This window comes from Lipophrys pholis (genome assembly GCF_963383615.2).
Source record: "Lipophrys pholis genome assembly, chromosome: 13".
Taxonomy (NCBI): Eukaryota; Metazoa; Chordata; class Actinopteri; order Blenniiformes; family Blenniidae; genus Lipophrys; species Lipophrys pholis.
Window position 1 is genome coordinate 3,358,077 of NC_137632.1, and position 23,036 is coordinate 3,381,112.

The 23,036-nt window shown below is 42.1% G+C and overlaps 1 protein-coding gene across 1 annotated transcript in view; it reads right to left on the reverse strand.

Moving 5' to 3' along the window:
- Nucleotides 1-1,626: 1,626 nt before the first annotated feature.
- The window catches only part of mpp4a (MAGUK p55 scaffold protein 4a), a gene marked incomplete at its 3' end in the record, with an annotated part of 28,868 nt that continues 7,458 nt past the window's right edge, over nt 1,627-23,036 (reverse strand). The window contains exons 4-18 of the mRNA XM_080478150.1: nt 20,708-20,785; nt 20,032-20,115; nt 19,816-19,947; nt 14,607-14,688; nt 14,274-14,359; nt 12,688-12,759; nt 11,676-11,875; nt 10,186-10,244; nt 6,274-6,312; nt 5,937-6,104; nt 4,419-4,499; nt 3,313-3,406; nt 2,763-2,871; nt 1,864-1,998; nt 1,627-1,638 (exon numbers count right to left, since the gene is read on the reverse strand). Coding sequence (XP_080334276.1) covers nt 1,627-1,638; nt 1,864-1,998; nt 2,763-2,871; nt 3,313-3,406; nt 4,419-4,499; nt 5,937-6,104; nt 6,274-6,312; nt 10,186-10,244; nt 11,676-11,875; nt 12,688-12,759; nt 14,274-14,359; nt 14,607-14,688; nt 19,816-19,947; nt 20,032-20,115; nt 20,708-20,785 — 1,431 coding nt within the window. The remainder of the gene's footprint in view (nt 1,639-1,863; nt 1,999-2,762; nt 2,872-3,312; nt 3,407-4,418; nt 4,500-5,936; nt 6,105-6,273; nt 6,313-10,185; nt 10,245-11,675; nt 11,876-12,687; nt 12,760-14,273; nt 14,360-14,606; nt 14,689-19,815; nt 19,948-20,031; nt 20,116-20,707; nt 20,786-23,036) is intronic.

Consider the following 23,036-nt stretch of genomic DNA (forward strand, 5'->3'; position numbering starts at 1 on the left):
ATCAGAACAAATCAATTATTTCAAGGTAATTATACCTTGATTGAGAATCGTCTTTTTAAGATTTCCTGAAAGTAGACGTTATTTAAAATATTGACATCTTAAAACAGAGAAAACTGATTTTAAAGGGGACATATCATGCTAAATCCACTTTTTTAGCCCTTAAATGCATTTTGTTGTATAATTAGAGTGTTTAGAAGTACAGAAAAGTTCAAAGTAGTCTCTTCAGGTGCTCCGTCGATATCTTTATATTCTGTTTTGGTCATATTTTGCGATCGGTTTCGATTTTTCTATTCTCTATTACGTTTTTTGAACAATGACGTCACAGTATTCTCAGCGGAACTGCCAAATTAGGACATCGACACTTCGAGCAATCCGCCATTTTTGTTTCTCGCTGCGATTTTGTAGTCCAACCGAAGTTACGAGAGGATAAGTCGAAATGTTCGGTTGTTGGATGTAGTAACTCACAAGCTTCGTTACAACCATCTCCCAGCATCAGAACCTTCTCGAAGTGCCTGGTTGAGTTTTATTTTTCACAGAAATGTACCCACATCTGTGGGTAAGGTCATTTTTGTGTGCGCGAAGCACTTTAAGGACGACTGCTTCAGCAACCTCCGCCAGTATAAAGAAGGATTTGCCGAAAGACTTCGTCTGATTGAGCGTCAGTTCCTTCTATCTATGGAGACGACGAACAGAGCACTTCGGTAAGCTGTATATAACGCTAAAAAGTGTGATGATAAGACGTCCCTGTCATTGTTTTGTTAGCATTAGCAGTTGCACCGTCTTCATATGTTAGCGCTGTGTGCTCGTTTTAGATTATAATGTAACTTCTGTGTTAAATAGTCGTTGTAATACAGGCAGTATTGTAGTAGTGGGCATGGATGGAGAAGTTAGTGTAAATATAGTAACACACCATTGCGTTACATCCATATGAAGACATTGTTCTTCAGGTGCATCATCGTCATTTTCATCTCGCTCCGCCGGGTCCGACTCTGGCTCCAACATGTATGGCTGGATGGACAAATCTTCCGTTGTTGACATTTTGTAAATAATGTGTGAATATAAAGTTTCTGCGCCGCTAGATAATTGTATCTGTTCTATCAAACTACAAAGATGGCCGAACAGTGTGACGTTGAACCGAGTGTCACCTCTGCAGCCTGGAGAGGAGGCGAGGTATGAAGTGTCTCATTTGCATTTGAAGAGACCGCCCCAAAACGAGTTGCTCTCAGAAGCACATCAGAAAAGGGGTAGAAAAGGGGCCTGTGGAGCTCTAATAATGAGGAATTCAGACCCAAGCATTGAAGTTCCGCTTTATATAGACCACAACTGTATGATTTATATGTAAAAAGGAAGGATTTAAAAGCATGATATGTCTCCTTTAAGGTATATTTCAACAGTGTTTTTAACCGTGGTGTCTTAGCATAAGCCACAAATGCTAAAAAAAAATCTAATAATTAACATTATCTATCTTTTCCAAATTACACCTCAGCTTGAAAAATGTATGAAATGTAAAATAAATCTTGTTACTTCTAAAACAAAAATCAAAACAAGATCAATTAAAGACTGTTTGACTCAACTAGATATTTAAGATGCATCATCTCCTTTTGTCTTGTGGAAACATTACTTGTTCTATGAATTAATCTTAAATCAACCAGAATGAGACTTTTTGACTTAAACAAGTTGGTAAGATTTTTAGTTTTGATGTGTTGGGAGATGATTCTCTCTTTTTCTGGGAGGCTTCGTCAGTTAACATGACACATGACAATCACATGACAAAATAAAATCAATGTTTTTTATTGGAGTTTTAACAAGTTGCGTGACGGTTTGCAGCCTCGTGTCTGATACCCCTGATCTCGAGTGTCTTACTGAGAAAGTCCTGTTGACGGTGTGGCCGCTGATGATCCGGGCGTCGGTCCGGGTTTGTCTGAGCCGCTCTGCGCTGGGAGCCTTGATGAAAATCACGTAGGGTTTCAGTTGCTTTGTGCGCAACATCTGGATGCTCTGAAAGGCAAACAGCAGAAGTTCAAACAAGACGGAACAACACACAAACTGGAGGATGTTTCTATTCTGCTCCACAGGTTTTTGAAACTTTCATAGTCACAACAGAGGGTTGAACCTTCACACTGAAGATAAAAACTCAGCCCAGTCACACCAGCAGGGTTGCAATGTTCAAAGTTCTAAACCTTCCATGGGAATAAATTGGAATTCATAGGAATTTATTGGAATAAATGGGAATAAACCAGGAATTTCCCACATTGAAGTTTGAATGGGGAACTTAAATATAGTTTTTTCCTTTAGCATAATTCTGACTAAAACACGCAGATTTCATGCAAGTACAGTTGAATTTCTATGCCATTCCTCATTGACATGCTCAGAGCTCACAGCTTACTGCAGGGCTGTTGAGGCCACGCCCCCTACACCTCTGTGCAATCCCTTCATCACATGCACAGGGGAGTTCTACAATCCTGGACCATCACACCTTTCAGCCCAGAGGATCAGACTATTGAAGCCACATTGGAGCCGGTGGACAAAGTGGATTGAGCTTTGATGATATTATGTAGGAATATATCGAACATATTTGAGGTATCACTAATGTTTAACTCACAAATATCACACTGAGGGAGCCAACCCATGCACACACGGGGAGAACATGCAAACTCCACACAGAAAAACCCGGGCCGACATTTGAACCAAGACCACTGCACCACCGTGCAGCGCCACGACGGAAAACCTTCAACCTTCAGCGTCTTCTGAGTGAAACTCACATGTGGTTCCACATCTATGATGCACATTCGGCCTCGTTTCAGCACGTCGTTGATGGCGTCGGTGCTGGTCCCGTACAGCTGGCCTTTACTCTCCCCGTACTCCACAAACCTGGACAGAGAGCAAAACAGACAGGAAACAGAGGAAACAGAGGAAACAGAGAGGAAACGGAGGAAAAAGAGAGGAAACAGACAGTAAACAGAGAGCAAAACAGAGAGGAAACAGAGAGGAAAAGGAGGAAACGGAGGAAAAAGAGAGGAAACAGAGAGGAAAAAGAGGGGAAACAGAGTCAGAGCAATGTTGATATTTACCATTGAACAGTGAGATACTATTGTCTGTTCATTGTGTCGGGCTTCTGTTATGTCACATCTCTTGTCTCTGTCTGCTGATTTCTTCCCAGAGATGGAACGTTACCGAACTAAGTGAGTTCATTAACGACAAACTGTCTCGTCAAAGCGGGTGAGACTTTGGGGAAAACTAATACTGTGTGGATTGCTAACAAAGAAAGATGCACAGCTGTTGTGTCTATAAGCAAACGAAAAGGAAGCGTACCTGTGGTTACAGACCATGTACTCAAACAACTCTTTAGTTATGAAGTGGTATTCTCTTCCCAGCTGCTCTCCTGCTTGGATCGGACGGGTGGTGTCTGTGTGGACAACACAAACAGGACGGCGTTACAGTCGAAGCAGTTTGAAGCATTCCCAAGGTTTTCTTTACAGCTTCACTCTTTGTCTTGCACACCTTTACCTTCAACTCCTGAAACCTTACGGGCTGTGCTCAATGGCATGATAGTCTAAGTTCAAGGTTTGTGTTTGACAAAGAAGAAACATGAAGAAACATTGGAAGCCTGTTATTATGTGAGGAGAAACAGACGATTTAGATTTGAAATGACACACCAGGCCAGGCCAGGCCAGGCCAGGCCAGGCAAGGCAAGGCAAGGCAAGGCCAGGCCAGGCCAGGCCAGGCCAGGCCAGGCCAGGCCAGGCCAGGCCAGGCCAGGCCAGGCCAGGCAAGGCAAGGCAAGGCAAGGCAAGGCAAGGCAAGGCAAGGCCAGGCCAGGCCAGGCAAGGCAAGGCAAGGCAAGGCAAGGCAAGGCCAGGCCAGGCCAGGCCAGGCCAGGCCAGGCCAGGCCAGGCCAGGCAAGGCCAGGCCAGGCCAGGCCAGGCCAGGCCAGGCCAGGCCAGGCCAGGCCAGGCCAGGCCAGGCCAGGCAAGGCAAGGCAAGGCAAGGCAAGGCCAGGCCAGGCCAGGCCAGGCCAGGCCAGGCCAGGCCAGGCCAGGCCAGGCCAGGCCAGGCAAGGCAAGGCAGGTTCTTTCCAGATGTGTTCATTTGTCACATGCAGGTTTAACACACAAACAACCAGGCACTATTCAGATTATGAACATAAAAGAAAACCAACAAGAGGCGAGTAACAGCAGAAATATAAGAAAATGTTTCAAAAGGAAAGATTAAATATAAGTTTGAAACATTTTGGATGTACAAGGCCCACAGCTAAAATAATCCCATAAATATTTGCAAAAGGGTAGAGTGTGTGTGTGTGCAGTGTAATGTTAACATTTCTGTAAGTTCTTTTAAGGTGCCTGGTGCGAGGCTGTGATAAACCCAGGTTGAAGTAACTTGTGTGTACTTTAAGACAAGAGTGTATGGCGGGCACGTACGTGGGACGGGGGACTGGAAGGTCGACGTGTTCAGTTTGATGACTGTCTTCCTGAGTTCATTAACGCCGACTCCTGGAGCACCTGTCCATGGGGAGAAACGACGGGGATAGGACTCTTTGAATGCTTTTAACAACATGAATATTCACAAGATTGACTTCAGAAGTGCAGAAGAAACTGGGCTGGTGACTAATTAAGCCCTGACAGACAAGATGAAGGGCATAGATGAGACAGTCTGGGCTCAGCTGTTGACTAGATGGAGACTACAATAGGTGAGACAGATTGCTTTAAACATCACAACAGAGTCTATTAACTAGTCTGGAGAAATTATTCTGTTAAGAACACAGGTTGGGTCAAATCTACATACAGTGCTGTCAAAAATAACACGTTAATTGATAACTAATTGAACATTTAATTTGTTAAAAAAATGTTAAAGTAATTAACATAGTATTGTTTACTTTCGTTTTTTAGTTTTTTTTCCCTTTTTTTCCCGGAGCAGCAGCATGTGCAGCGTCTCTGGGCAGCACCATGACGACAGAGCAGCACAGTATATGAGTGGAATAATATTAAGGCAGAGAGTTTAACTTAAAAAAGTTACCTGACGACTGACTGAGAAAGTGAAAGTCATTAGCTTTACTTTGTAAATTTAACAAATTTAATGACCACCAGCAGGTTGCCATGTTGGCTGACCAGGAACCACCAAACTGCTAAAACCGAGGAAATACTTGCAGGTAAAATATAAATTTCTCCTCTTTCTCTCTTTTCCTGGCTCTCATGTATACTGTGTGTGTGTGTGTGTGTGTGTGTGTGTGTGTGTGTGTGTGTGTGTGTGTGTGTGTGTGTGTGTGTGTGTGTGTGTGTGTGTGTGTGTGTGTGTGTGTGTGTGTGTGTGTGTGTGTGTGGGTGTGTGTGCACGCTCTCTGAATGGGTGTTTCTTTCTCTCTCTCTGTCTATTTTGTGTGGATAGTACACTATATCACTATATTATTGCCACTTTGTTCATGTAATAAGTTCATAACTTTGTTTCTAGAAATAAACAAATTCTCAAAGTGGTGGACCTGCACTCTAACAAAACCCAGACTTATGTTGGATGTTTAATCATTAATTAAGTTATGTTTTTATTATTTTGCTGATCTTGGAGAGAAACTGTTTCACGCAAAGCTAAAAGGACGTAATGAAAATAGTCTTTTAATTTAAATATAGTCTCTGTGTGTTGAGTCGACATTAATTCTATGGTTTTCCCTGAATAAATATCCATTACAAGCTTCGGTCTTCGGTAGAAAAACAATGGAATTAATCACAATTAATTACAGAACATTTTTCATTACAGGTTTGTGGCTCTCAATATACAAAATCTAACTTTTTCCCAATCGAATTTTGTATTTGTTCTGTTGTTTTAGGTCCAGTGTGTTCAGCAAATTGACCCCCTGACCCCAAAGTGTTAAACAGGTCTGAACAGCTGCTGCACCCTCCTCAGGAAAAGCAGAACAAACGCTGTGAGTGTAGCTGTTCTTGGCTCACCCACGAGGATGATGAGGCGGTGGTTCTCCTGCGGGGAGCGCTGGTACAGGGCAACCTCCTCGTAGGGCGTGGACAGGGCGCCGCTGGCGGGCGAGCAGGAGGTGCAGGACAGTCGCCTCTTTCTGAAGGACGTCCTCCTCCAGAGACGGAAACTCCGACGGAAACCAGCTGTTCAAAAGCACGCACCGGTGTTTAGTCATCGGTCCACAGTCAAAGAAATACAAACAACAACAACAGTTTTCAAATAGTAGCACACTTTCCTTTACAATTCTGCAGAGTCAGAAACAAACAGGTTATTTGTTATCACTTTATTAATTCCACGCCTAATGCGTCTTACCCAAGTAGATTCCATCAGTAAAATCTGAGTCAGCTTCATCTAAAGGAAGAACAAAACAAGTAAATAAGTTTTTTTTAAAGATAGTACTCATATTTAAATTTATTAAAATCTTATTGAGTTGTAGTTGTTATTGCACGGTGATTCACACACATAGAGAGAAGAAAAGATATACACATTCACAATCGCTTAAAATAGAATTATAACAGTGTGAACAAATGTAAAGAAAAAACAAATAGTGTCAACAGACAAGTAAAATAAAATGTAAACAAACAAGAACAATAGAACATTGTAACCAAACTTAATGTAAAAGAGTAAAGACATAATATTATTATAACGGTGTAAATAAATGTAAACAATGTAAAAGAGTAAACAACTAAGACTAATACAACAGTGTGAGCAAAGGTAAACAATGTGAAGGTGTACAGAAAAATCACTCCTACCAGTGTAAACAAACATGTAAAATGTACACAAATAAGATTGATATCACCGTTTAAACAAACAAAAACAACACAAACACAGACACATCAGTGTGGATGGACTACTTCACAAAATGTGAACAAATACGACTAATATTACATTGTAAACAAACAAACAATGTAAACAAAGATTAACATGATTTTAAACAAACACAAACAATGTAAACAAACACAATTGTTACTACAGTGTAAACCGGTGTAAACTATGTAAACTATAAACAGACAGACTAATATGATTGTAAACAAATGTAAAGAATTTAAACAAAAAATAATTAATCTGAACACTTGAGAAGACAGACTAATTAAAAAAATCTAAACAAATAAGGATAATATAACAGTGTAAACAAGTGCAAACCAAATAAAATGTTAACAAATAAAAGGAACATTAACAGTGTAAACAAATACAGCCTTGTAAAATGTAAACAAATAAGATAAATATTAAGATTGCAATGAATAAATGAAAATGAATCATCAATGTTTGTTCAAATCTGAGCCAATAACAGGAGTCTGGACAGACTTACCTACCAAAGTTTAATTCTTCCAAATCTGTGGAAAAAAGACAAACAACATGAATTTTGATGGTTCAGATGGTTTGAGGGCAAAAAAAACAACCTTTTGAGACATTTACCGACAACTGTGCGTTTTTCATCAGCGTGTGTTTGAACGTTCTCTGGAAGAATTGAAAGAGAAACTGGACGTTAGAACCAACATAGCAGGTCTGGAGCTGAACAAACAGCAATGTGAGTGTTTCAACAAACCGTCATCAGTCACTGATGGCAGCAGAGGTTACAGAGAGAAGAGGGGTTAAAGACGCATTTCTATTCATATTGCAGCGCATAGATCCACACATAAAGGAAAACAGAGCTGACATGATTTCATCGTGTGTTGTTGATGGGTTTTTCCTCTGTACTATTGGGTTGGTGTTAAAGTTCACACGGGTCAAGAACCAATAGCAACGTCAGTCTGTATCGTAATTCTGTGCAAATGGCAAAAACACTGCATGGCCACAGTGTTAGCAGCCAATGAATCACCTTGAAGGAGTTGTAGTTATACTGCATTATGAAGTAAAAACCCTCACAAATAAATTGCTCCTTCTAATTGATTTATCATTAAACACGTTTGAACAGTTGCTTTCAGAAAGAGTGGAGAAAATTATTAGGCATATTCAATCATATTTAATATATCATTGCCTTTTTTCAGTTATTTTGATTTGTAAAACACTGAGGTCCCATTTAAACAAAATCGTATCAAGTGAAAACGCATATTTTTTGTATTTTCGTTTGCAAAAACTTTCGCATTGACACAATAATGTTTGCTGTTTCAATGTCAAAAAGTCTGAAAACGATGTAGTTAGCATGCCTGGCCATGAGATGGTGCTGTTGGATGTTTTTATAATGAAACTACACGTTCATATGCTTCTGAACTAATATAATATAAATGATATGATAAAAAATATCAGTTGCAGCTGGACAAAATGAGGCGATCAGCAGATTATGATTTGTGTTCATAATGACGATAATAAGAACAACAACAACAACAACAACAACTAGACAATTCCAGAGGAAATGTTTTTGTGCCTGCCTCCCGCTGCCGACCGATGTTACAGCACGTTCATACAACACGAGCTAGCATGTTAGCTTGCCAACATAACACGTTATCATTTTTCAGCTAGGGTTGGTCCCGTAACTCTAACCCTAGGGTGGGTCAAAAGTGGGCGGGACCCAGCTAATGAGCTCATGATCTGTAACCCTAGCCCCCCCTTTAGGTCGTCTCCCAAATATCAGCTCAATTGAACAAATGTTTTTAGCATGCTAACTAGCATGCTAGGCTAGTACCCTCTTATCTACCTGAAAATCACACAGGTTACTCCCCGGGCCCTGTTCCAGAAAGCGAGTTATGTAAAAATTCAGAGTAAGTTAACCCTGAAATGAGGGAAACTTGAGTTTTCCCTTCCAGAAAGAGCTGAATTAAGCTCAGGGTCAGTCACCACAGTAACAGACTCTCTGAACAGAACCTGCTCGCTGGCAGGTTTTGTAGAGGAAACCCTGAGGCTCCACCTGTCTCCTCCACCTTGAAGCATGACTAGAAATGCATTGCCCATTATTTCCAAACCTGATCGACAATGAGGCAGAAATAATTTGAGATAATTTACATCCAGGGAGAGTCTTCTGGCCCAGATTAAAAGTTTTTTATTTTTTGACTGTATTAATTCCCCGTGGGGATAATTCCTTTCCGAACTGATCCTGTGCCTCACATCAGAGCACATTTTATGCGCAGCATTACATTTGTTTGTGAATTCGTAGGTTTTGTTTTTATAATATTGGTAAAGCAACAGTGTGTAGAGTGGTTAGAGAAGTCACCCTTGCACAACAGTTTTGTTTTTTGGGGGATTTTTTTTTTTGGGGGGGGGGGGGGGGGGGGTATATGAATAAACAAATAGTCCGATTCTCATGTCTCCACAGTGCTCCGTCTCCGATCACTGACGGGTTACAAATGTCTCAACTTCTGGATTTGGAACGAAAAAGTCTCCAGAATTTACTATGGGAGAAAATCTGTTACTTGCTGCACTTTAAGGCTTTTTTTTATATAGAACCGTTTATTTAACAGACAAAAGTAACCCCTCATTAAAAGCACAAGACCTGTAGCTCCGTTTTCATGTTGAATTTATTGATATTAAGAAGGAAATGTGGCCATGAAGACGAGTTAAAGACATTTTTTTTTTTGTGAAGTTGACAGCCTGTCACACTTTAAATTAATCCCCCCTTAATCTGGCTCACAACATATACAGGCCAATGCTAAACTGCAACAACTGCTGGGAACTTTATCCAACTTAAAGGCTCACAGAATAAAATTGATTTAAGATATGATAATAAATAGATATGATATAAAGATGTCTTCACATTTGAATAGAGGACAGACGCCGCAACGTTTTCAGATCAAAATCAAGTCTCTGGCTGAAAGAATAGTGACGTGAGCTGGCATTGAAAAATGAGGATTTTTGTTGGTTTTTCCCTCGGCTCCAATCCGCTTTGAATGGAAAATTATTCGCAGTTTTTGGCGTTTTTTTCGGAGACGCTTATTCGTAACATTATAAGTCATTCCACACTATTCCCGAATTCCCGGTGGAAGAGCTGGTCGTCCAGTAACCGGAGGGTTTGTGGTTCAAATCCCACTCTATCCAAGTCATTGCCGGTGTGTCCTTGGGCAAGGCACTTTACCCACATTGCCTTGTAATGCTACAACGGAGCACTGGTGGGACTGGTGTGAATGAATAATGGTCTCTCACTCACGCTTTGAGTCAGCTTGAAAAAAGCGCTCTATAAATCCAAGCCATTATTATTAGGCAGAAAAATGCAACCTAAGAATAGTAAGCTTTGCGCCTTGCCTTGAGGCAGGCACGAGAATAAGAATAAGAATAAGAATAATTAGTGCTTACAGGGTTTGATGCAGACATGACCCTGTGAAGGTTGACACCACCACTGCTCCCTCTGTTTTCTGAAAGAGAAATAAAATCACTCAAACATCACAAGTAAGACGAGAGGTAAGTCTTAAAAAAAAAGTGGCTTTATGTACGTATGGTTTATACGGAGGAGTATCAGGGCCACTGAAGAAAAAAAGTCGGAGGCTTAAAGAAAAAAACCCTCATGCACTTCAGGAAAATTCAAAAATCAAAGTCAAGATTTTTTTTCACGGAGAAAAAAGTGGAGACGTCTGTCCATCCCTCATCATTTGTCCATAGATGTGAAATCACATTAAATCGCTTTATTCTGATTAAATAGGGTTGCTTACTGCTTATGAACATCTGATTTTACACAGGATTTCCTTGATTAATAACACATTTTATAAGCACCCCTGGATCCGTGCGTTTGTCCTTCGTACTCGACTCGAACGTCTGCGACGGAGAGCTGCAGGCTACACTGTCTCTGCAAAGTCCTAATACTTATAACTGCACTGTGTTTCTGAGCTAAATTCTGTTCTGAAGCATCATTTCACCACTTCATTTAAATTTTGTAGAAGCAGTCACACGCGCTGGCATGGGGATGGACTGACCTTGAAAAAAAAACTTATTTTTTCTCCGTTAAAAAGAAAATATCTTGAGTTTGATTTTCAACTTTTTCTGAAGTGCATGAGAGTTTGGTTTTTTTTTTTTTTTGCCTCCAAATTCTTTTTTTTCTTCAGTGGCCCTAATACTCTTCCGTAGGTTTAGTATTACTGCCTCAAAATGGGATAGTCTTGCACCACTGTGCCTGTAAAAAGAGCGAAACAACCCTTTAAATTCACTCCAAGGTTTTTTCCTTTTTGTCGTCTGTTGAAACTGAATTATGCAGTTTTTAAAGGTGAAACTTCCTCTCAAATTAGAGGAAAACTAAAAAGATGCAAACTCCAAACTATTTGGTAAATGTATTTATTTGTCCCAATAAAACGAAATTAACAGTTTAATGACTATGAATTTGCTCAAAACAACAACATCAACAATAATAATATTCATATGATTAATAAAGTGAGATTGAATAAAATAAATTAAACAAATATTTGACATGAATTATTTTGTTTTCTTGTCAGTATTATTAAACTAATGAACTCATCAGTTTGAAGTGACCCTCCATACATATAAAACAAAACTAAATGTTTTTCTAAGAACCTTTATGATTCTGCTTATTCCATTTAAAAAAATAAAGGTGAAACACATTTAACAGTAATTTTCTATAATGAGCAGAATTGTATCATTTAGCGTGGAATAAAATGTTAAATTTTTTTTTAAAGTCCAGAGCACTCTCTGGTGGCAACATGTCAGTACTGCAGGCTGTCAGGAACCTGTGTGTGTGTGTGTGTGTGTGTGTGTGTGTGTGTGTGTGTGTGTGTGTGTGTGTGTGTGTGTGTGTGTGTGTGTGTGTGTGTGTGTGTGTGTGTGTGTGTGTGTGTGACCTCTTCAGGATGCTGGCAGAGGGGATGAGTCCAGCGCAGGATGCAGCAGAGCAAGGCAGCTTCTTGGCCTGCCACCAGTGTGCGTCTGACTGGTCGACCACCTCCAGCAGGTCTCCTCTGCTGAACCACATTCCTGCGTCTGGACACGGGATGGAGGAGTCCTGCAGCGGGGAGTAGTCCACCATCGCCCTCATGTACACCTGAGGGACGGACAGAGGGAGAATTCTTCATATTTATAGCGGATTGTTCTCTGCTGCATGCGTGTGTGTTTTCATTCAAAAAAACAACCAACAGCACCGACTAGTGACCAAACACGAAAACTGTATTTTTACATGGCCTTATTAAACCTAATTAATTAGACAATGCAAAGTGATCTCTTTTGTTTTAAGTAACTGTAATCTCAACAGCATATTGAAATGAATAATAAATGAAGGAATGCATGTCTTTTGGCCGACATAAATCTAGTGGCTTGCAAAAGTGTTCATACAGGTTGAGCATTTGTCACATTACAACCACAAATGTAAATTTTAATGTACTTTAACAGTTTTTGGTGTTATTTGGAAAACAATTTGAATATCAGGTGTCATCTCCTTCCACTTTACAATTATGAGGCCTGAAGTGTTGGTTCACATGAAATCCCAATAAAACACATTTACATTCATGGTTGTAATGTGAAAAAATGTGGAAAAGATCAAACAATGTAGATTCGAAGTGCATACTAAATGCATCAAATCAGAATGAGAATAAACATTAAATTTTTTGGTAAGCTTTGATTGATTTGTTAGATATAACGTTTTATCTAAAATATTAGCAGGAGATCTCGTCATCAAACTGTAGTTCCAATAGTTCTGGTGGAGACGTCCTGTGAGCCGTCAAAATCAGTAGCTTAGAAACTATACGCTTAATGAGAGCAAAAGTAACTACATTTTTTTAATGTCTCATTTCTTTTTGTTGTATTTATTGTCCATGTTTGTATTTCTGCAACCTTTGGTGAGAAGGTGAAGTTTCATACCGGCTTCTGGCTGCTGCTGGACTGAGCTGGATTTGGAATCACTTTGAACAGGATCGTCCCGTGAGAATTAATCTGACAGATGGTGAGAAAAGAAATACACAAGTGAGGGAATGGGTGAGTTAATAAAACGGCAAAATGAGTACAAGTAAATGGACTGATTGAAAAAATGAAATAACAGTAATTGAAGAAAAAGAAATGAATGAATGAATAATCAAAAAACTTTGTCAATAAGTCTGTGCAAATCAATTTTTTAATATAATAAGAAAATAAATGACTAAATAAAGAAATGAATTAATTACAATAAAAGATAAGAGGAAAATAACTAACTGGAATTACTTAATTAACTAATAATAATTATAATAATAATAATAATTCATTCAAAATACAAGGGAATATACATTAACAAATACATTTATGAATAAATACTAACAACCAAACATCTATTTATATTACATTTTACACCAAAATGTTTGTATCTATCTTTCTGTCTTTATTTCTGTTTGGTTGGGAGATACTCCTGTCTTTAAGTATTGTTGATGGTATTGTTATTAATTTGTCAACTTTGCACAGTGTTACCTCCACCGGTTTATAACTCCAAACCGTAGTTAGGAGACGCGGTTTATTTCTGAGCTTTATTACCCGTGAAGCAGGCCACATCTGCCCAGTTGTTCCTGGAGAAACGTCACAACCACCAACAGATCCCAGCGGTGTTTACGTCTAAACAGCCGCAGGGCCCTGAGGTGCCTGTTGTTACATGCTGAGCCTGTCACTTTAAGGGTCTGATGCATTGTGGGAAGTGGAGTGTGACTTCTTTTGACTCTGGGTATTGTAGTTAGTTGTTCCCCGGGCGATGCAGCAGATGTGTGCGTGTGCTGCGATCAGTGTTAGGTTCAGTGTCAGAAGAGGAATAAAAACACCAGTGTTCATCAGCGAGGGATGTCTTCCCTGTCTAACTCCATCAAACTCCACAGACTGAAACTTGTTACCAGCAGACGTGAGCCCCGGCTGAGTGAAGCTCAGGAGTGAACCGGGTCTCCTAACTACGGTTTGGAGTTATAAACCGGCGGAGGTAACACTGTGCAAAGTTGACAAACTAATAACAATACCATCAACAACACAGGAGTATCTCCCAACCAAATAGAAATAAAGCTGGATTAAACTAGAGAGCTGGGGCATGCAGGATTCCTACAACGGTCTAGCAGAGCTTGTGGTTGGAATAACACACCACTGTCCCATTGATTCAGAACAACAGAGCCATTTTTATATTTTTTCAAAAAACAGTATCTCATAAATTCAGAAAAAAAGAGTTGAATTTAAAAAAAAAATAATAATTCTCATAATCATGAGATAATTATGTCATTAATTCAGAAAAAAAGAGTTGATTTTCATGTTTTCATGTGAATGCAATACGGTTCCGTATTAACTCGCTAAGTAGGGCAGAGAGAGACAGCGGCTCTGCAGCTGAACGATAGCTCACAGACTACTTCAGTCCTTAAAACCAACGTATTCATTTCATGTTACTAACATGATGCTGCCAAAAGTGGCAGAGTTACAGTCATCGGTTAGTTCAAATTAATTTAACCTACCAGTATCTGGATGACCTGTTCTGGCTCCAAGCCCACCACTGGGTTTCCATTCACTTCCACTAGCAAATCACCAGGATGAAGGAGACCTGACAAAAACACAGACACGTGGTAAGAACGCATACTGTACATTTTTTGTTTCTTTATTAACAAACTGAAGCTCACACAAACACGATAATATCACGGTCAAGGTTTTCCTACTAGGGCCCTTCAGACTGACCCTCTCTACCATCTCTGATTGGAAAAAGACAGTAAAACAGTACAATGAAGCTAAATATTAGTTCCCTCCCTCCCAAACAAGTGGTGGGAAACCAGCGTTTCTGAGTTTCATCTTACCACTGCGGTCAGCCAGTCCTCCGTGAATCACTCGGGCGATGTAGATGTCCCCAGTCTTCTCATTCCTCTTTATGGTCGCCCCCTGATTGACAGACATTTACCCCAATTTTAACAACCTTGAATAACATGAGAAGTACAGAGCGCTCAGCTGTTAGTATGAATCTGCATGAAAAAAGGTGGAGAAGAGGAGGTGATTAATATATAGAACAAAATGAAAGCTACTGATGGTGGTAAACCTGAGGAAATAACCTGGAATCTGACAGAACAACCCATCAGTGATTTATCATGGTTGACACAAACGACATGCAAGTTCCTCGACCTCCATTGGGAGAAACACTTGTTACTATATGGACAGGGTGACGTTGGGAATGGAACTATAAACTAGGGATGTCCCGATCCGATCGGTAGATATCGGATCGGGGCCGATATTAGTGATTTGTGAGTGATCGGGGATCGGCAAATCCAGCCGATCACCCCGCCGATCTAAAAAAACCAACAAAACAAAACAAAAACCGCGGCCCGCAACGTCACCTAATAACCACAACAATGCAGAAGCTAGAAGCAGGCGGAGCGGGGCCATAGACCTATAAAACTAGAGTTATATATAGTGGTTTATGTGTTTATGTGCAGAAGTCTACTTCTAAAGTTCTATGTGGTCTGTCTTCTTCTGCTTTTTTTATTGTGTTTGGTGAGCCACAGCACCCCTAAAGGCCGGGCATGTGTACTACATGCCCCGAAGCCTCGTGTTGAACCGTGTCCATAGTGAGGTGTGGACGGCTTTTTGGGGGAAGGCCAGGGAGGAAAAAGTAAGTTTTTTCGTTGTGTGGATGTTCCTCAGTTTACAACAACAACTAAAGAGAAAGAGAAGAATTTTGATTCAATAAATGAGTTTTACAATAATTTCTAGCTACACAAAGCTTCTGCCAATAGTACTTTTAGCTTCAGACATCTTAGTTGCTCCAAGAATAGACTATTGAGAATATTTGCAATAGCAATGTGAGTATCGGATCGGGAAAGTATTGGTATCGGCCGATACTCAATTCTGAAAAATCTGATCAGTATCGGGAGCAAAAAAGTGTGATCGGGACATCCCTACTATAAACATTGCGATTGGAGGACGACCTGCTCTACCAACAAACTTTCTGGATCAAGTGAGTACAAATCATGGATGAAACAAGAGCTCTCAAATTTAGTGATTTGGACTTTCATGGAAACACATTCAATATTTGTCAAGAACAATTGCTAATTCAATTCTGATGCAAGAAAAATAATCAAGGTTATTCGACTGAGTCCTTTCACAAACATGAATGAAGTGAGCTTCAGTTTGGAGTCATTACAACTTGCGTCATTTACATTGCTGGTTTTTACATTACAAGACTTTTTAGATCCAAGTGCAACTCAGATCCCCCAGGAGGGCTTTTAGAAAATGAATACCAGTGTTTTATGGTTGCCTCCTTCTGGATTAGCTACGACGGCTCATATGATTTGTATAATTGATTTGTTTTGTTTTGCTGAAAGCAGTTCCTGTACAAGCAACCAGTTGGCATTTACTAGTCTTGTTAAGAAACACACATTTGTGACCAATTGGCAGTCAGACTCCAACAACCGAACTCCTGGTTTTCAAAACTCTAAGCCAACACTGTCCCTCGTTGGGGAACATAAAGGTTTGTAAATGACAAAATCTCATTTGAATCAACATCACAAGATAAAATTGTATGAAAAATGAATGAAAAATGAATGAAAAGCAGATCATCAGTATTTATAGTTGGTTGATTAAAACGACAAAAACCAAATAGAGAAAATTGATCTTTACCTTTACAGTGTTGGTGCTCAGAATGTCACATCCAATATTTGAAAAAAGTCTCATAAATTTGTTGTCCAAGTAAAAGAAATGGATGGGATCCGGGTGCTACTGTGTTTCTACATTTCTGTGTTTGAATTATGTTCTCATGAGCTATCGGTATTTTGATATCAATTTCGTTCCACTGGCCAATAGGGAGAGAGAGGAAACATTTTTTAGTCTGGCTACTTGTTCTTCTTCCTCTTCTTCTTCTTCCTCCTGCTCTTCAAGCAACCTGTGTTGTTGCAGTCTTGGTCCTGTGAACCAGCCCTCAACACTATGCCATTGTTGAACCCGACCTGTCCATTACTTCCACTCCCACCTGCCTTCTGAGAGGCACCAGAGGATGGCGCCATCCTTTTGTGTCCTCCATTTTCTGGCTTTGGGCTTTGTGACATTGCGAAGCTGTCTGCACAGGAACTGGAAGAACTTGAGCAAGAAGAGGAGGAAGATGAGAAAGACGAGGAAGAGGACGGCAAATTGCGGCGTGGGTACGGTGTGGGAGATTTGCGGACTCCTTTGGGGGATATTGAAGAAATTCTTGGAGGCGGTGGGGGAGGGCTGCGCTTTGGTCGTCGAGGAGGCGACGGCTCCTGCTTCTTGGCCACAATGAGCCCCTGGAGCTTGTCGACCACTTCAGCCAGCAGGTTGAGCGCCTGGGCGTTCTCCTGCACGCTGTCTGTGATCATCTCGTTTGCAGCCACCATCTTTTGACCGAGGTGGCGTACGTCATGGCTGCTGTGCGCGATACTGCTGGCGAACGTCTGAACCGTAGACCTCAGTTCCTCCACGCTGCACTGCTTGGTGAATTCAGGAGGTCGACGTTGGAGTTGCTGCTTCGGTAGACTGCGGCATCCATTGCGATCGGGAGTGGTGGAGGGGTGGCGCATCGAAGAATGACCAAGGAGTTCTTCTTGCCGTTTGTTATAAAGTCCAGTGTGACAGCCATGTGGCCTCTCGGGAGAGGGAAAAGTGCTAACTCCTTGCTGATGAGTGGAACACAGCGTTGCGGGACTGGAGGATGCTGTGGGAGGTCGGTGAAGGTTCATTCCAGGACAAGAAGAAGTCCTGCCAGGTGTAGGAATGTTTCTGGAATGCCCAGCTGGTACCCCCTTTGTGTACAAGACCGGAGAGCTGGGCATGCTGACTGTGTAAGCTGGAACTGGGGGCGGAGGGTAAGCGTAGTCGTCACTGCTAGCCCCTGTAGAGGCGCCTTCATCTTCATTTGGTTTGTGTTTCTCTGAAAACAAGGCGCAATACAGGGGAGGCATAAAAAGACAAAAATGGAAGAAGGAAAAATGATGAGTTGCAAGAAACAAGCTGGATTCAGACTTGGTTTGATTGATGGTATGATTGATGGTAGTTGTGGTAAGAAAGCAATCCCTCTTTAGGAACTAGTGAAAGATCGTTCAAAGATACTTTGAGTGCATCATGGACCAGAAACATCTGAACCAACCAATCATAGGGCATACTGTGAGGAGACTGAGCCATTATCATCTTGCAGGATCTCTTGATACATTTGATGATTTCTACATGATTTCTGAAAATGTAAAACAATTTTTATAATTAATATATACTGGGATTTTGTATAGCAAACAGCTTTGAGAAGGTTTGACGATATTGCATATCGTTTTTGTAAGTGTACGGTATGCCTTTAGTTTCAATGCAGTTCCTGCTAAAAATGGAGAGTACCAAGATTAAGACCAAGATTAATAGAAACGTGACACAAATATAATTGAATAGTTTTTTTTCTTTACTCCAATTGAAGGAACCACACCACACGTGTGAGCACAGCTTCAAGGTACAGTTGAGTGATGGACGAGAATTGATATTATAACAAGAACAATTACAATTAAAAAAAATAAAGATGTGAGGAAACTCGTCAAGTTTGAGGCGAGAGAGATGAGACGGATGAAGTGGTTAAAGTCTTCTGATACGTCCACTGGATAAATGAAAAGATGGTCCAGCGGTTGAAGGAATAAATGCCAAACTGAAAGGATGGGATGAGAGTTGTACCACAGAGATGGATGTATTGCTTCAAAATGGGGAGTAGTCTGGGTACTAAATGGCTTGCTTATAGACAAATGTATGACTGAATGAAGAACTTCCTGTTCTTCCTCCTCCTGCTCTTACCAGTGTGTGTGGCAGGAGTACACATGGAGAGAGCTGACTGGTTGAGACCTTTCTTCCAAAGCTCGGTGCTTTGAGGACAAAAACGGCAGCTTCCTGTTGACTGATAGAGAGGTAGAAACTGTCCCCCTCCTCCTCTGTGGATGGGCAGAAGTGTGGCTTCATTTTGAGAGGCTGAGATTTCCTCCCTTGACCACACCCTCCTCGTGGGGACGAGGCGTTCCAGTGTGAGGTGACGAAGGCTGCTCCAGCGGCTACGACTCACCCCCACGCTATCTCCTCCTACAGTTCGGTCCTCTCCACTCTTATTGAAGGTAAGATGAGAAAATCATTTTTAATTTTTTTTTTAAGAGTATGTTTGTTTGGGTGAAGAGTGTGTCTAAGGCTCCGTTTACACGACAATGTTTTCATGGAAAACCATGAAACCTGTCATTACCTTTTGGGCGTCTGTTTACATTACACAGTACCCAGATCCACTGACAACGCAGCTTTTTGAAAATGGAACACAACTGCATGTGTGTGTGTGTGTGTGTGTGTGTGTGTGTGTGTGTGTGCGTGTGTGTGTGTGGTTTTATTACAAAACAACTATCAGCACCAACTCATAGCCTGGTATGCGAACTACATTGTTTTCTGAAAAAAGAATGTAAAAACTGTATTCACTTGAAACATTGTCGTGTAGACAGGGCCTTAGTATATTGAATTGAAAAACATTTTTCAGGATTTGTTTAGAGGCTACTTGATAAATGCCGTTGTCTTAAAAACAACTGCTAAAATAGTAATGGCTATGAATTCTAGAAACCGATTAAGTATGTAACTATATCGCCTACAAAATTATATAGATTTTTTTGAAAATGTAATTGTGGTCTTCATTGTGTACATAACCAAGATTAGTAAAAGCACTCAGGGGAACAATGTTTAGCTTGAAGGTTTATTTGTAAAGCTATTTGGCATGTCGAGGAGAATCTACACTTTTTTGCTTCAATGAAGAGATTTTGATGAAATGATCTTGTTAGTTTAGCAAAATTAAAACAGAGAACCCGCATGGCTTTCTCCATCATTTCTCAGTTAAAAAGAATGCTCCCACGAGGTCTCAAAAAGATGGGAAGGTAACAGCAAATATTGCACCTAGATTTGGTCATTTTACCAATTGGCTAAAACATGTTGTAAAGTCATATTTTGCCGGCACAAACCCCAAATAAAAAACAGACAAACAAACAAAAAAAGATGCTTGCTTCTCACCAGTGGTTGGTTATTCTTCACGAGACAAACAATCCTCATGGCCTCCTCGTCCTCAGACAGGTCATCGGGCAGAGGCGGTAAGACGGGTCCGTAGTCGGACTGTGCCACGCTGTCGTGAGATGAAAGGAGGGCCTGAAGGACACTCAAACAGTTAGGTGGTGTTTTCACAGGTCAGAGGACCGAAATGTGATCTGAGCCATAAATGACAGGACCAACCTGTATGTGGGGAGAGCTGAGGAGGCTGAAGAGCTCAACCGCTTCAGCTGAAGGACAGTGAGTCTGCTGTAGTGCAGCTATGATCTGAAAATTAAGGAAAAGGAAACACAGGAATGCAGAATTACACTCTCGTATGGGATATATCTTTAAAACTAGTTAATACCACATTCAATTTTATCAATATTTTATGGCCAGTAAACATTTAGACAGAAATTACTTTGGGAAGTAGGATTTTGATATATGGTATACAGCTTCATTTTATGATGCCAAACATTTTTTTTTTTCATTCCTTTAACATTTGTCCTCAATCTAGTTTGGGAAAGATTGCCTTCATACCAGGAGGATGAAGAAGATGAAGAAGAAAATGTTTTACTTATCAGCACCTTTCAGGACACCCAAGGTCACTGAACACGATGAACATGTAAAAATACAGTTAAAAAACTTTAATGGAAAGGTAAACCGTCATCCGCATAGCAGTGCAATTGTAATGTATATTGTATTTACAGAAAATATGACCAAGGGGAAGGAGATGGGGCCTAGGATGGAGCCCTGGGGGGACACCAGAGAAGAGTGGGGATGGCTGGGATGTAAAAGATTTTAACTGTCTGACCTGAGTTCGACCAGCGATGTATGAAAAATGGACAAACACAACCATATTGTCCATGTCCTAGTTTACCTCATGTGAAAGTCCAGAAGCATAAGGCAAGAAGGGGCTTGGTGTCAACCTCCTAAACCGTGTCAGGCACTCATGAATCTGCACAGAACAAGATGGGAAACATGTTATTAGATTCCTGATCTTCATATTTCATCTAATCCCTCAAGGGGTCACCATACTGGATCATCTGTATTCATCTCCCCATCCCTGGCTCCTCTAGTATTCCACCAACAATTCCCATGTCTTATTTCACTACATCCATGGCTTCTATCTGGGGCCTTGCTTTTCTCCTCCTGCCTGGCAGCTACATATTCAGAATAAAATATATCCACTATTTTTCCAAACCATCTCAATCTGGCTGTTCAAGCTTTTTCTCTGAACTGCTCAAGCTCAGCTGGCCTTCTGATCAGTACATGTTTGTTTTTTTCCCCTTGTTCTGTTTGGCAGCTTCGGCAAACAATATTATGTGATTGAGAGTCTTCTGGTGTCAGAACAGTTTTTGCTCTTGCAAAAGGAAGAGACTTGGAATCTCCTCCTGTTGCTGCCTTTATTGGAAGCTGGCATGGCTGCTTCGCACGACTTGGGGGGAACGCTCAAAGAGAGGGAAGAGAGAATGTGTGTGTGTGTGTGTGTGTGTGTGTGTGTGTGTGGTTTGTCCACTGGGGGTGGTTGGAACTGTTGTGGGGAGGCTTCCTAGGCCATCGGGCCCAGACACCGCCACCCCGGCACCCGGCGGCCCCCAGACCCGGGAAAGCCCCAGCGAGCCGCGCCCCAGCCCAGAAAGCACCAGAGGGAGAATGCAGAGAAGACCCCCCCCCCAGCCCGGAGAAGCCCGCAAGAGAAGGATAAGGGGTGCATGGCTCAAGACCCCGACCCAAGCTGCCAAGCCGAAATCGGAATGAGCAGGGCCCATGGACAGAGCGGGCTGGGAGCCAGCCAACCCCGGCGGTGAAGTCCGCCGCACCCCCAGGGGCTGGTCCCCACACCACTACCCCCCCAACCCGGCGGGGCAGAGAAGGCCCCAGCCACCGCGCCCTGGGCCAGCACCCACTGGTGCATGTAGGGGTGTGTCTCTGCAATGTGTCTCTAAGGTGCGGTTTAAAATTGAGGGATAGTGGCTGCCCAGGCGTTCTACCGCTGCCAAGCGGCAGAACCCCGAAGGCTGGCATTACCCCCTCAAGACCCTGCGTGACTAAATGTAGTTAAAATTGTGAGCGATGCAAAGTCGGGTGAGGAGTCAGATCGCAGTTAAGTAGCCTTGACGCCCCGACATCTGCACCGCCTCACTGAGCCCTATTGTTAAGTGAGGTGAGGTGAGGTAAGGTAGGGGCATTGAGAGGGAGGGTCATCCCCCCGTCACAAAAGGCTTGTTTCCACCACACAAAAAGTGCGGGAATGGACTGGTGTAGTCCGTTACGGTTCGGGTTTCCACTGCAAGAATTTGGGCATTTCCGGAAAATACCGCTCCAAAGGTGGACGCTTTTCTGCTACCCTTCCGTTGCGGTACTAAGGACCATGGAACAGGTCCGGGTTTGAGGAGCCATTTGCTGATTGGTCAGTGATTTACTACACGCCCTCAATATTTTGATATTTTGAGTCTGTATGACTTCTCTGTTGCTAACATCTTCAGCTTTGTACTGGTTGTTTTTTTTTGTTTATTTTTTTTGCTGCGCAACATTCATGTTGGTCCTGAAAGAGCAGACGCCATGGCCATAATCGATGCTCTACCGAGTCCACTCGTCACGTCGCATCGCATCACGTCGCATCGCATCACGTCGCATCGCATCACGTCGCATCACGTCGCATCACGTCGCGTCGCATCGTGTCGCGTCACGTCACGTCACGTCACGTCACGTCACGTCACGTCACATCCCGTCACGTCACATCCCGTCACGTCACATCACTGGCCGGTGCTCCATTGCGTGAACCGCCGCGTGCCACCCCAGAGCTCCGGTTCCCCGACGCTGGAACCTGCCGGTGCACCGGGCTGGTCCGAGCCCTGAGCCCCGAGCACCCGAGCCCCGAGCCCCAGCTTTCACAACGAGTGGCGCAACAAAGCCGTGGCGACGTTCGCTCTCTCGGATCCAACATGGAAGTTGCGGCTGTCATGTCACCGGGGACGGAGCCGACTGGCTGGCGTTCGTTCTCTCTGAACCAATACGGAAGTTGTAGCTGCAGCTCTGTGGCTGCTAAAAATCCAAATAAAATAACTAAACAACTACCGGCCCACAAGTTGTGGCCCCCCAGACCCGGGGAGGCCCCAGCGAACCACCCCAGAGAGCCACGCCCCCGCCCAGAAAGCACCAGATGGAGAATGCAGAGAGGAATCTCCCCCAAGCAAGAAGAGCCC